The sequence below is a fragment of the Typopeltis vanoorti genome, chromosome 8 (assembly GCF_054136105.1).
Source record: "Typopeltis vanoorti isolate ZY-2024b chromosome 8, IOZ_Tvanoo_1.0, whole genome shotgun sequence".
NCBI classification, from domain to species: Eukaryota; Metazoa; Arthropoda; class Arachnida; order Uropygi; family Thelyphonidae; genus Typopeltis; species Typopeltis vanoorti.
The window spans coordinates 115,799,262-115,815,320 of NC_143556.1; the positions used below are offsets into that span (position 1 = coordinate 115,799,262).

Here is a 16,059-nt window from a genome sequence, read left to right on the forward strand (position 1 = left end):
TAACAAACATGGTTTCAGAACTGTAGAATATGAGTTATGAGGATTGACTGAGGGAATGTGGACTGCAGAGTTTGGTGGATGGAAGAAGGAGAGGTGATATGATTGAGACTTTTAAACTGTTGAAAGGCAGTTTCAGGGTAGACATTGGAGAGTTCTTTAACTTGGTGGAATGGCGGGAAGGAGCGATGATAAGGGGCCGTTCCTGGAAGTTACGAAAGGAGGCTGTGCGCAAGAGGGTGAGGAGTGGTTTCTTTGCATGGAGGGTGGTTGAGCCTTGGAATGCATTGCCTGAGAGGGTGGTTGGAGTGGGAACGGTTATTGGGGTCAAGGAGTGGTATGACAGACTTTGTATTTCCTAAAAACGACCTCCCACGATGAGTCTTTTGACTCCATGGAGGCCTGGATAATAATAATAATAATAATTCCTGTCAGAATGTCATCCTTTCAACCACATCTTACTTATTCCAACAATTTTTGGGTGAATAAACTCACTCAGTGCAATAATTTCATTCCCATTATTTTTCATATAAAATATAACAGTTCATATAAGTTCATATAAAAACATAACAGTTCATTACTGGTAATTAGTTTACGGAATTAACAACGCATATAAAGTATATTAATTAAAGGTAACTTTAATAAATAACTTTAATAAATATGACCTTACTTCTTGTTACAGACCATATAAAAAGTTGGCATCCCTTATCCGCTCTACCAAAGACCAACCACTTCCCCTAGACCTACCTGGTGTATACCAGGTCCCTTGCAGCTGCAAATTTGTCCTACTTTGGCCAAACAGGCAGAACAACAAATATCAGGATTTCAGAACACAAAGAATACATCCGGTTTCACCAGTACAACCACTCTGGGCTGGCAGACCATGTCTTAGATACCCACCATAGAATTCGTTGGAAGAAAACAAATAATTCACCGCAGCAAGTTTAAATACGAAAGATTATTCAAGGAATCTTCAGCAGCTCTAAAAAATGTTCCTAACCTCAACAAATTTGGGTGCATGAAACTACCCCAAATTTGGGAGACTTACATTTTGAGAACTTCAGCCCAACTGCCAAGTCAACCAAATTAGCCCACCAGAGGGCACCATTAGGACTGTAGGAACAATATTAGTTTCTTACTTTCTTCCTCATTTGCTTTTGTTAGTGCCTGCATGCACATACTATATCTTTATGTTCCTGAAGATGGCAACGTGATGTTGCCGAAATATTGAAGTTATTTATTAAAGTTACTTTTAATTAATATACTTTATATGCATTGTTAATTCTGTAAACTAATTACCAGTTATGTATGACCAACGTATAAGCCTTGCTACTAGAATAACAGTTCATTGCTGGTTCTGTAAAAAGTTTCACTGATACCACTTAATTTTCAGGAACCCCTAATCCAGTAAAGGAAGAAGAAAGAGAAATTTACATAATATGGCATAGTCAATAGGATTATTTCAGACTTGGTTTCAAGCCTACAGAAACCAAATTTTCCTCTGGCATAGGTACTCTCTGGACAACAGTTAAGAAGTGTTGAATCTGTAGAAGCTAGACTTTTGGGGATAGTGAGAAATAAATCAATGCAGAAGTTATATTTTACATATAGAATTAGAAAATAATATATCACCATAATACAAAATATTCTGAATGGATGAGAGATAGTTGTAACAAGTTTCTTTTGGCTTCATCAGAGAATGAATTATATGCCACAAATTATATTCTTCTTTTTATGCTTAACCCAAGATGAATTAACAAATCTTTGCATGTGAAGTGCACTGGTGTCCAAAACCTATGGATGAACACTATTTCTGAAGATTACAACTGCAAATTTAGATGAATCAACTTGTGACAATTTGTCATATGGTAGCACTTAACAGGATAAAAAGCAAATGGCTGCATTAAACAAATTGTGTTCAAAGGAAACTCTTATTGTGATGGAATAAAGTTGCAAGCTTGAATGTCTTGTAATGTCTCAAAGACATCAATAGATGATTTCACGTGGGCAAAATTATTGGAAAGCTTGAAGAAGGCTGCCGAATTACTGATATTGCCAGAGAGTTTGGAATCTCACATAACATTGTATCCAAGCTTTGGGCAGCATTTTAATGAAATGTGTTCCAGACATTTGCTAAGAGGTTATCCTCATTCTACCATGGAGCATAAAGACAGATTTTTGGTTATAATAGCAAAACATAATTGACACACCATGGCAGGTCAACTTGTAAGTCGGCTCCATTTTCAAGCACAGGTATTGACAAACTGTGGGAAGGCACCTGTGACAAGCAGGCCTATACACCCGAAGGCCTGCAGTCTGTATCCCTTTATCTGCAGCTCATCGTAGAGCAGGTTTTCAGTAGTGTTGTATCCATAAAAATTGGACAAGATGTCAATGGGCTAATGTAATCTTTACAGATGAGTCATTTTAGTCTTACCTCTGATTCTATGCCACTTGATCTGGCTTGAAAGTGGTACCACTTCCCATCGTGAGAATGTTCTTGTAAGGGATAGATACGTCTGTGTTGGGAGGCATTACGCTTAATGGATGCACTGAGCCACAAGTACTGGAAAAAGGGACTATGACTCGTGAACGATATTGCAATGAAGTTTCTCAGTGTTGTGTTTGATTGTTCCGTGTGCTGTAGGCAAAGAATTCATAAAAATCCACTTACACAAGCAGTGGAGAAACTTCTGGAGACTAAGGATATTAATTGAATTGAATGGCCAGCATGCTTCCCAGATTTCAACCACATTTAACATGTTTGCGATGCAATAGGGAGACAGATTGCTGCTTGAAATTCCCCTCCAGAAAAGAAACACGGCCTTATCCTTGCTCTGAAGGAGGAGTAGGCTTTTTCCCTCAAGAACTCCTGAATCACTTGGTGCTAAGCAAGTTATGACATTGTGAGAGCTGCATCACAGTTGGGGGGTGGACATATTCCACACTGAAATGTTTCTCCACATAGTTTTCTGTGAGCACTTTTGCCAAAAACGTATTGCAATATAATTTGTGGAAAATTTTTTGTTTGTGTAATATGATTTTTTTGTGTAATGTAATTTATTAGTATGATTGCAATATATTATGTCCACATTTAGCTGTAGTAATGAAAATTTTTTTCAAATACCTCTAAAAATGTAGTTCGTCCATAGCATTTGAACATCAGTGTATTTTTACAACTGACCAATTGAAAAATTTTCTACACACCATCACATGAAGAGTGTTTTAATAATGTGGTGATGCATCACTTTCCTACTTGTATGCCAAAATTACTTCTGCATTGATTTAATTCTCAGTATCTGAGAATTAAATCAATTCTCATGACAATATACATGTCAAAGTGTGTGTGTGTGTGGGGGACACTTTGAATTATTGGACACTCGAGCAATCTCATGCAAAGTCATTATTATTATTATTATTACCACCACCCAAAGACTTCATGGAGTCAAAGACTCATCTGGGAGGTCCTTTTATCACACACACAGCTCATCATACCGTGTTTTAAACACATTCGAACTCTTTGCAGACACCACATTCTCAGGCAAGGCTTCCAGTCATTCACAACTCATCATCAGAGTCATCAGTCTCTATCACAAAGATTTTTCGTGTGTAAACTTTTGTTTGCTCAACCTTGTATTAAAGATGGGCATTGTAGAGCATCCTTCTGCAATGAGTCTAAAGACTCATTGCAGAAGTGTCATTGAAGTGCCATTGAAGTATCACTTAATAATAATGACAACAGAATATAATTTCTTGTCAAGTATAATTTAAAGTTATGAAATATATTTTGCATGGCTACTTTTAAATAGTGCATTGCTTAAATAAAAATTTTGTTATTTGTTTATGCTCTGCTAGAGGTGTCTTCCTCCGAATCAAGGATAAATCTCTGCATGAACAGTGTTTCAAATGCAACACCTGTGGCACTCCTCTGAAAAATGTTGGTAAGGATTTATGTACTAGTTATATTTCTTTAAGAAAAATAATTTGAATATAATTCAAACTTTTTTTTTTTTGCTTTTGCACTATTCATAGCTAATTATTCTGGTCATCTCAAGCATATTATTATTTGTTTTCTTTATTTTGTAGTAGAGCTGCAATCAAGAATAAGAGAATCACAATACTTGTTTCATTTACTATGGATTTAAATTGATAAATAGATCTTAAAAACTTTAAATGAAATTAATGAAATATAAATCTTTATATGTAGTGGCATAGCGAGGGGGGGCATAGTGGGCTGTCCGCCCTGGGCGGCACTTTTTGGGGGGGTATCACATAAGAGACAATTATTTTATTTGCCAATGATTCTTTCACTTATGCGAACTAAGTAATTTTTATTACTTAATTAATAATTAGTTTTTAACAACTATACTTACAGCTAAAATAAATAAAATATAAATATAACAAAACCATTATATATCCCTATCATACTATAATCCAAATTCTTAAAAATAAAACAATAAAATGCATGGCAAGGCGATTGCTTTATTGGTTTATTACTTATACTGTGGCAGCTGCTTCTCAGCAGCACACAGTCAGTACACATTTGCGAAAACGTATTGTTTTTTATATTTATTCTTCTAATTTTGCATATAACTAAGGCCATCCACAGGATTTTAGGGGCCAGTGGTTCCGTATTACATTAGGGTTTTTGCTTAACCCTTTTGATGCGTTTATGCAGTGTATAAAAATTAACAAACATGATTCTTTTTACCCTAAAAATGCTAAAATGCCTGATTCATCATTAGTTTTTTAATCTGTTACACATTTATATTATTTGGCTTGCTATCGAAACCGTTGAAAAAATATTTATTATAGTCTTTACGTATAGTTAATCTAGAGCAGGTTTGGACAACCCTTGGCATGCCTGCCAAATGTGGCACACCAACGACTTTTCCAGCACATAACCCAGGGCTCATCTTAAAAAATAATTAAATAAAAAAATACATTTCAAACATCTTCGCTGACTTGTATATTTTAAATTAATATAATTCAATTTTATTAAGTACAGCGATACCAAATAATAATGCAATAAATAAGCAAACCCTACCAACTGTTTGAGTAATAATAAGTAATAAGAAAATTAAACAAACATCCTATTTCCAAGCCATCTATATCTCCGCGATATACTAATGTACAAGTTTTGTCCAGTTCAGTTGTTGCATCATTTGTCAGGCATCTAAACGTGGCATGACTCCTTTACCACCATTTGATATATCTTTTCATGTTTCATAAAGAACATATCCATTTTCTAAAGTCTGTATATATATATATATATGTGGATTTGGATTTTATTAAATCGTACGTCATTAAAATATGGATTGGAAGTATTTATTGTCAATTAATATGTTTAACTTATTAGATAAAAAAGTAAATTTCCTTTACATTGTCATAAACATATCGTATTTACTCGAATATAATTCGAAATTTTTCCCCCCCAAAATTTAAGCTAAAAATCGTGGTGCGATATATATGTGGGGATTTTCGAAAACTAAAGTTTTCAGTTTTTTTCGTAAAATCCACGCATATATCTCGCACATGATTGCAATTGCAATTTTCTACCTAGAGAGCAGTTTCCTTGTGTGCATCCTACCAATTAATTAATCACTGAGAACAATGATTCACAAGAATATATAGATGCAATAATGGATAAAAATGCTGTTGCAAGGGTTTTAAACATACAAAATAGCACCATCTTCTTTCCCATTATTTCAAGATTATTTCCCATTATTTCAAAAATTACCAGTAATTTACAGGACTTGAGATACTTAATAAACAATTCTTCACGAATGACTAATGAATAGACAGCTATGGTGCTAGCCTACTAGGCTACTAGTAAAGATATAGCGGCTATGAAGATGTGCACATGACTGGTGCAGTATTAACAAAAGATCATGGGAGTCAAAGATAAAAGCCAGCAGACGATTTTTGAATTGAAATGCTAATTCTCTTCAACCAAATTCAATATCTGAAAGTGCCATAACAATATTCACTATATATTTCTTAGCTTTAACACGTTTACGAATTTTAACACTTTCTGTTGATTTTTATTATTGCTTTGCATTTGAGCTGGGGGGAAAGACTCTCCGACACATCTAGTTTATAGTGTTTGCTGGTGCAGCATATGGTTTTGCTTGAGTCTAAATAGCATAGTTTCTGTGGGAAGGGACATGTGATTCATTAATGAGTGCCATTTTTATCCCATTTGTTGAGAAATATAGTAATAAGGTACAGACTGCAAATGTATAACTGTACCTTATTCAGTGATACAATAAAACTACCTGCTTTTACTTGTGTCTGCAGTTATTATTGGCTACTGGTGAGGGAGCATGGTTTTGCCACAGGAAACAGTCACTATCGCCCTGACGTGAAGATGATTAAATTTTTTTTTTCCTGTGCGAGGTATACGTGAAATTTTTCAATTTCTTTTTTCGCAAAGTAAAATCAGGGGTGCGAGTAATACGCGAAGGCGAGTTATATTCCAGTAAATACGGTAAGTTATTTTTAAGCTACGTGAAGTGTATTATCACTATTCAGGATTATGAAGTGTTATCTGCATGTGATTAGATTGCATGCATACCCTTCTCTTTCATTTGCATGTGTAGGTCGGCTTATAATTGTACAAATTTTTGGTCTGCTTAAACTTGGTTGGTATATGCAGGAGTGATTACGATGAGATCGATTCCAAATTATAATTTTTGTCACTGTTTATATGTCTCTGTCCATTTTTACACCCCGCAATCCGATTTTCATTAAAGTTAAGAGCTGTATGAATAAAGCAATTATTTAATTTATTTCTTATATATATATTTTTATTTGCTTCCTGCTCTTTACAGATTGAGCAGAATGTCATCACCAGCAGCAAAGAAACAGACATTCAAATGAAAAGGATATTAGACAATTTAAAGAATACTGGACTGAAAAATGTGTCATGATTAAGAAAGATAATAAAGCATTATGCATTTTATGTTCCGAATCAGTTGTTTGCAAGACTTCTTCTGTAAAGAGATATTTTGAAACTGTTCAGAAGAAATTAAGTAATAAAAGTGACCAAGAACAAAGAGAATTAATTTCCCGTGAACTGAGCAAGACAAAAAAAATAGTCCGATACTTTGATGAAATTTATTTCAGGTATGCCTAGTTCCAACTTAGTTGCTGCTAGTTTTGAGGTTTAAAAAGTTATTACCCAATGTGGAAACCCACTCAGTGATGGGGAGTATATTTGGGAAGCATGGCTAGAATGTGCTCCGTTCCTTTTTGACAATCTTTCCGAAAAGGTAAAAATTATTCGCCGCATTAAAGAATTGTCTGAGTTGAAAAACAATTAAGAATAGAATAATTAAGTTGGAAAGGAATACAGCAGAGCAATTAACAAAAGATTTATCTTCATGTAAGTTCTTTTCTATTTGTGTTGATGAGAGCACAGACATTACATCATCAGCTAGGCTGGCAATCTTTACTTGATTTTGTAGTTTTGTAGGGATGACGAAGTATTCAAAGAGATGATTAACCTTGTAACACTCCTGAGTGTACGTGGGGTTGAAATATGTAAAGCAGTTAGGAACGAATTATCCATTTGGCAAATTGATATTTCAAAAGTGGTATCCATCACAATAGATGGTGCACCCAACATGACTGGTAAGGAAGCAGAATTTGTAAATCTGTTTGCAAAACATGTTGGTCATTCACTAATAGTTTTTCATTGCATCCTACGTGAGGAGAATTTATGTGCAAACGTTGGCCTAAAGGAACTTCAAGAAGTGATGCAAACAGTAACCAAGGTTGTTAATTACATTTCTTCACTTCTTCTTCTCTCTTCCATCATCTTTGTGGATGATGATGATGAGGCCAAATGAACTCTTTCCACTTCTGTCTGTCCCAGGAGAGCCCGAACAATTCTGCCCGGTTTGGTGTCGCTTGTTGTGATTTGGTTTAACTTAACCATTGAAACCGAATGAATTTCTGCACTTGCTTTGAATAAAATACAATTTCAGAATCTATTGAATGAAGTGGATTCGGTGTACAAAGGACTAATAATGTACAAGAATGTTCTTTGGCTTAGGCGAGGTATTGTTCAGAAACTATTTGTTGAATGCCTGGATGAGATAAATCTCTTTTTGACTAATCAACAAATGTCTTATAAAGAAATGTATGACATCATGTGGGTTTGTAAACTCATGTTTATTACAAATTTTTGCAAACATTTAAATGACTTGAACCTCAAACTACAGGACACGAAAACATCTTCAAATAAACTTGCAGATGTTTTCGTGGATAAATACGGATGATTTTGAAATGCAGTTCATTGATTTCCAAAGTAGTTCAATTTGGAGGCAGAAATTTTTTGACCTCAGAGTGACTTGGAAAATATTGAAAAGGAGTGATTATAGATGGGAGTAACAGAGAGAAGTGCGGAAAAAGAGGTACTAAGAATTTGGAATGCTATTCCCGAAACTTTTGTATGTTTAAAAACCCTTGCAACAGCATTATTATCCAATTTTGCATCTACATATTCTTGTGAATCATTGTTCTCAGTGATGAACTTTGTTAAGTCTCGTAAAAGGAGTAGCCTTACAGATGAAACTAGTAGCGCATGCATATCTCTAAAGGTTACAAAATATAAACCTGATATAAATTAATTGTCATTAATGATGCAGCAGCAGCAGCAAAAGTCTCATTGATACTAAACAAATAAAATGGTCACTATTTTTTTCTGTCTAGTTTGATTTGCTGTTTTCTGCTAAAAATGGTAAAGATTAACTTCTGTTTAATATATTATGTAGGTAAAATAACAATTTATTTTGTTTGTAATTTTTATGTATTACTTGTAAGGGATTAAGAAGTAATACAATTATATCTTTAATTTTATTTTCTTTTATTGTGTAAAGTCAAGTAAAACGATTTTGAGATTGTGCACTGCAATATATTGGGAAAACTTGAATAAACTTATGTCTGATTGATCTTTATAAAAAAAAAAATCAGAATTATTGTTTACTCTTTTGCTGATGTTAAAAATTGCATCTTTAAATTGTGCGGCATTATATGGCAGCTAGAATTACACTTAAATGCAAATAAAAATTATTCACGCTATCAACAGGGTAGAAGGACTTTTAAGTAAAAATTCCATCACTAATTTTTATATTCATTCAATCTTTACAATAATTACTCTTACAATATTCTTTGATTTTGCCATTCTAGCCAGAGGCGTGCCAGTAGTGTCCGGCGCCTGTGTGCAAAACTTTAGTTGGTGTCCCTATACCTCTCCCCCCAATAAAAAAACACTTTATAAAAACGTTACTTTTAATATTCGATGCCAATAATGTGAGCATTTCATTTTGAATTTTATCTCCTAAATAGGAGGGCATATTTTTAAAGTCAGGATCATTAGCTACATGTCAAAGGATGAAACTTTTCTAACATCTCAATGCATTTTAAAAAATTGCCATTGTTGCGATCATAAAGTTTATTACTTTTACCACGAAGAGCTAGATTTTGTTTGCCTAAAATCTGTACTACAAAAATTATTCTTTTTATAACTTCATACCAACGTTTCCTTTCATTATCTAAAACTGTTTGCTGCAAATGATCAATACAAGTTTTATTTTTTAAGGATGTAATTCTGTCCATTTTTTGTAATTGTTCAAATGATTTAAATTTTTCTCATGACGATTCAGGTACATTGCAAGATGTTGCCTATATTCTGCTGATAACAATAGAATATAGAATAAAGTTAAAAACTGCAGCAGATTTTCTTATATATGTTTAGAGCAAATGCGAATTTGAACAAGATTAAACAAATTCAAACGGCGTCATCCTGTAAACAGTAAACTCACGCTAATTCAAGTTTTTATTTGTTTATGCTAAACTACTTGTTAGAAGTGGGATCAGACTAAAATAAGATCTTAAAGAATAATAAAAAATAAGTGATTATAAATAATTTGTTTAAGACAAATCTATAAAATATAATTAAAATTTAAACAAAAATGTAATTTATTTTGATATAATTAATGAATAATATTTTTTTTATTATATGAATAATATTAATGAATAATATTTTAAGTATTTCCTCCTCGCCTGAAATCTTTGGCACCTTTACTATCCTGGTACCTGTGTGCATAGCACATATTGCACATATTTCTGGCGCGCCCCTGATTGTAGTGTGATTTTTGATTATTTGAAAAGGTCTTCCCAATACTTAAAAGGCAATAATAATATGTTCCCCAAAATTTCGGTTGTCACGTGGAAAATTCTGCATCAAAGATTTTGTGATTTTGACATGCACAAGTTGCCCATTCCTGGTCTACTGCTGCACGTTTGGGAGTTTACGGTGATCAGGGAGCTGCAACTAAATCCAACATATGAAAGTTCATAAGAAGAAAACATACTGAGATTCGGAGCTTTATGATTAAGTTTTCTTGACATTGTGATCTTGCAAGAAAACATTCTAAAGGAATCATCTGTAATGAGTGAGGTGTATTTTTCACTCACATTGATTAAATACTGATTCTTCAAGTATTCAATTGTGGGAGGCCACTCCACTTCACACAACCCATCATCTCCACCTTAATTCATCATCTATTCACAATGGCACTCTTCACCATCAATCATGCAATGCCATCTTCTGACCACTGGTTTTTGTTTCTAAACTATGTGGCCAATTTGTTTTATATGTGGGCAAATTGACTACATAATGCTTCTGAGTAGTGTGGAAGATACTGTCAAGTCCACCACAGAATGGCAAGGGGACTGTTCATGAGTTTATCTCCCCTCACTGCATGTCCCTACTCTCCTTTTGTCTAATGACAAACCAAAAATGAAAAATGAAACATTCAAGCAATGATGACAATGTTGTGAACATAACAAATTTTCCTGAACAACTAGTTTCTCCAAGCAACTCAAACCAAATACGATATTCTAAATTTATTAGAATTCTCCCTCCCCCCAAAAAACCCCCCACATCCACAGCATAAATTCCAACATAAATGATGTTCATCACTAACTTACAAACATCCAGACTACCCCCTTCTCTTAACAGAAATCCAAATTACAGCTAATTTGGGTTTCTGTTAATTATACTCTTCATGATTCATTTTTTTACAAAGGTGGCATCCTGTGTCTTTGTACGTTCCAACATTTGCCTGACAGAGAATAGTCAATTTCGAATCCCCTGCTTTTTACCTCCTCTGGCGAAAGTTTCCTTGCCAAACTTAGTAACATTCATATGCTGCATTTATCAGACACTGAACTCTGCAATACCACGAAGACCTCTTCACCTTCCTTTCCAGATAAAGATACCTCCCATCGCGACGGGAGGTATCTTTATCTGGACGATTTCAATCGAAGGTGAGTTAGCCGATCTCATATTGAGGTAGCAGGGTTTTTTCTCCCGGAAACTCGGGTTTTTCATCCCGCATACAGACAAATCGACCCTTCAGAACACATGCAATTTACAGACAAAAAAATACTAGTTGTGGTGGTGATGGAGGTGGGCAGTAGATGGCATTGATTCGTAGTAGAGGTTTGGTGTAGTGGTTGATACAGTTGTAGGTCCTCCCACGATGAGTCTTCGGACTCCTTGGAGGTTGTCAGGAATAATAATAAAAAAGCCACTAGCAGAAAATTCATCTCTTGCCCAAATGGTAACCATGCCTTCTGGTCCCTTGAAAAGCCATCAGATACAACTTCTGCTCACCTGTGCTCCCATCAAGATAGCGTCACTATTACAGCACCCAAAGAAAAGACTGATCTCTTAGCATCACTCTTTTCTTCTAACTCCTTCATAGACAACAAAGACAATCGCTTCTTTCCATACCAGAAACTGAACACCATATGCCTCCTGTGGCTTTTCGGCAGTAAGACATACATAAGAAGAATATTAAACAACCTGAACACAACAAAGTCATCTGGTCCTGATGGAATTTCTCCTATTGTACTCAAATGTACTGCAGAGTGAACACCTATCATCTATCATCTCTTCAATCTTCTATACTCAGCTTGCACTTATCTCATTTGATGGAAACTAACTTATTCCAAAAAAAAAAAAAAAAAGTGACAAAAGCCTACCATCCAACTACTGACCAATTGCCATCCTCTCCAAATAATGGAGAGTGTTATCAATGGTCAACTTCATTACCTAGAATCTCACCAGTTAATCAGCAACCACAAGCATGGATTCCATCAATCTAGATCCATGGCTTATATCTTAGCCTAAATCACTCAACACTGGATGCATGCCATGGAATGGTTTGGAGAAATGTGTGCAGTTGACCTTGACATTTCCACAGCTTTTGATCATGTGTGGCTTCAAGGCCTGCTTTGCAAACTGCCTTCCTTCAGTCCACCTGCACTCTTCAACTAGATAGCCAGCTTTCTCTCGTTCACTATGGGATGACATCCTCTCTTCGGGCTTCACCATAAGTGCAAGAGTACCTCAGGGCACCATTCTCAAACTACCTTCTTTCTCTTATACATAAATTACCTACTCTCAATCACTGCTAATCCTATCTGTAGCTTTGCTGATGATAGCACTCTACCACTCATTCTACTCCTTTGAAAATCCTGTAGTTCCTAGACATCCCTTACATCAAGATCATCTGCAACCAGTGCCTTAAACACTGATCTCCACAGTCCTGCCTTTTTTCACACAAAAGAGATCTCAGCTCACTTCCCTCATCCTCAGTAATACACACATCACCAGACAGGATGAACTCTCTCTTCTTGGACTTATATTTACCTCCTTTTCTTTGGGTGCTGTAACAGTGGCTATCTTGATGGGAGCACAGGTGAGCAAAAGTTGTATCTGATGGCTTTTCAAGAGACCAGAAGGCATTGTTCACCTCTTTTGGCACAAACACACATCTCATCAATAGCTTCCTCTGCTTCTAAAACACTAAGCATTCTTTTCCACTCGAGAAGCAATTTTACACTCACCCAGCTACTGACCTCATATAAATCCCAAATTCAATTATCCTTAGAATACTGTATACACATTTGGGATGGTGCACCTAAAACATCCTTAAAAATTCTTGATGCTGTCCAGAAAGATGCAATGCTTCAATTCTGTGTTCCTTCTAAGGTACTTCTATGGTCACTGCTCCAGTGAATTCGGAAACATTATTCCTCCACTTGCTGTTAGGGCTTTTAAAACAAGAGCAGCTAACATGCTTCTCTTCCCCATTTATTCAATCTACTTCTGCCCTCTGGAACAGGATTCCTCACGATGTGTTTCTCGACAGTTTCAACATACAGCTCTTTAAGAAGAATGTTAATAGGTTTCTTCTTTGTCAATCCTCATTTGCATCTCACACATTGCACTGATGTGCTATAGGTTCTCATACCTCTCGTGTGTGGAATAAATATAAAAATAAATAAAAAAATAACTGGTTGAGTAGATACTCCTAATGACTGTGCTTTATCTGTAGTGAAAATGCAAACTCATTCATGTTTGCATTTTTACCATGCTCTCAGGCAATGCATTCCATGGACCTACCACTCTCCATGCAAAAAATTTGCTTCTTACCCTTTTACTCACTACCTTTTATAATTTCCAAGGATGGCCCTTTGTCTTTGTTCCTTTCTTCATTCTACCATATGAAAAATCTCCTAAGTGCCAGTCCAGTAAATAGCTTTCAATCACATTAAATGTGTCAGTCAGGTCCTCCCCCCCACTTCATGTACTATTCACCAAACTTTGTAGTTTATATGTCTTCAATCCATCCTCTTAAATCAACATTGTATACCATTCTGATATCATTTTTTTTTATCACCTCTGTACCTTCATCGCAATTATTTCATCTCCAAATCCAGGTGACCAGATCTGAGGATGGTACTTCAGATGTGCTCTTTTCAGAGCTTCATACAATGGAACTACACCCTTTTATCTCTGCTTATCAACATCCTCCTCAACAATGCAGAAATTTTCTTTGTTGTCTTTGCGATCATTGTACCATGTCCTGTGAACTTCAAATTTACATCTACAATCACCCAAAGATTCATTGCTTCTCCACTTCTTCCAGTATAACTCTTCCAATTGAATATGAAGCATTTCATCTGTGGATCCCAAATTTCAGAACTTATGTTTAGTTGCATTAAACTGATTCCATTTTGTCCACCTTTTGTCCACCTTTCCATCTTGTTCAAATCATCCTGAATCGCCAAAATATCAGCACTGTTACTAATAACCTTCCTGAGCTTTACATCATCTGCAAACAACTGAATATCTGCTGTATTCCAGTGACTATCATTGACATAAAGATTGAACAGTAATGGCCCCTGTACTGAACTCTGTGGCACTCCACATGGAACTTTTGTACCCAGTGATACTACCCCTCCCTCTCATATACAACTCTCTGATATTTCTCAGAAAGCCAGTTACCATATAATTCAATATCCAAACCTCTGTGTTACAACTTAAATGGCAGCTCGTTATGTGATATCTTGTCAAATACTGTTGAAAAATCCAAAACTCACAGCATATTATCCTCATTTACTTCCCTTATTATGTTATTATTAAAGGTATACTAAAACAAGGCATCCCTTATCAAATCCATGCTGCCTACATAAGTGATATTGGCTTCATCTGCCCAATTCTGTGTACATCTTAATAATTTAACAGTTGTTCTTAACAAGTTCTTAACAATTTTTCCTTTATAAAATAATTTTTCCTTTATATATCTTGGTGAGTCAAGCGCAGTGACATGTATAAGAGCTCCTGATTGGGATAAGTTTTCTAGGAAAATAATTAAATATATATGCGTAATTGTTTGAGTAAGAGAGGCTGTAAACGTTGTGCGCTACCTGTTTTATTAGTGTGGGGGATTTTTTTTTTTTGCCAAAACTTAATTACGAAATCGTTATTATTAGACTTAGTAACCTGCAAAAAATGGCGGCAGCATTGTCATTCCATGATTTTAATTTAGATTTCAGTCGTTTCGTTAAGTGTGAGGTCTGTTATATGTATTCTTTCGATTACATATATGATTTGTGGATATTTGGCGAGGATGGAAGGAGGGTGTGTGCGAAGTGTGACCTGAACGAGGAATTGATGAATGCAAATATCAAATCAATGACAGAAAGTGTTAGTAGCAAAATTGTCGTGGGAAAAATGAGTACACGTTTGAAGGAAAAGGATGGTGAGAAAGAGAGGCAAAAAAATGTTAAAAAAATCAATGAAAAAGAAAAAGAGCGATTTGAAAACCTTAACAGAGTGACACAGAAATCGAAAATAAAAAAATCGAAAGAATGGATAATAGCGAAAAAAGAATGAATGATAGCGAAAGTTGGACGCATGTTGGACTGAAAGTACAGAAACAAAGAAAGATGAATGAGTGTGAAAATGGGAAGAATGACAGCGAAAGTTGGACGCATGTTGGACCAAAAGTATGGAAACAAAGAAGGATGAGTGAAAGTGAGAAGAGGGGGGTTGAGAGTTAGAAAGATTGAATGATAGAGAGAATGTGTTGCAAGATTCGGAAGTTGAAACGGATTGGATGAGGCAAGAAATGAAATGGATGCGGAATGAAATTAAGAAAATTCGGGTAAAAACTATTAAAATAAATAATGATGGCATGAAAGAGTTAGCAAAAGATGAGTGAGTTGCATTGTATGGCGACTTCATTATTAAAGGTGTGAGGATGCACAAGGTATGTTTTCCAGGAAGTAAAATGAGTAGAGTGATTGAGGCATTGGATATAAGGCAGGAGCGAGCAAAAGAGTTAATAGTATTAATAGGTACGAATGATTTGAGAAGGGACAAAGAGTGTGTCAGAATGGATATCAGGAGGCTGCTTAGAAGGATAAAAGAGAATAGTGTGACAGGAAGGGTAGTTAGCGTGTTGCCTAGGTATGACTGTGGTGAAATGAGGCGGAGAGCAAGGATTATGAATGATATGCTGGCTGAAATGTGTGAGGAGACGAAAGTACAGTTTGTTAATGTGTGGAATGAGTTTGAGGGACAAAGTGAGCTGTATGGGAGTTGACTGCATTTGAGTGGTTATTGTCTGAGTCGCCTGGAGAGACTGCTGCTGGAAGGTAGAGAAGTGAATAGAGAGAATGAATCAGATCAAG

The 16,059-nt window shown here is 35.5% G+C and overlaps 1 protein-coding gene across 1 annotated transcript in view; it reads left to right on the plus strand.

The window, feature by feature from the left end:
• LOC150104300 (uncharacterized) overlaps window positions 1–16,059 on the plus strand; it is a 346,794-nt gene that overhangs the window by 138,894 nt on the left and 191,841 nt on the right. The window contains exon 7 of the mRNA XM_090396282.1: window positions 3,853–3,938. Coding sequence (XP_090252408.1) covers window positions 3,853–3,938 — 86 coding nt within the window. The remainder of the gene's footprint in view (window positions 1–3,852; window positions 3,939–16,059) is intronic.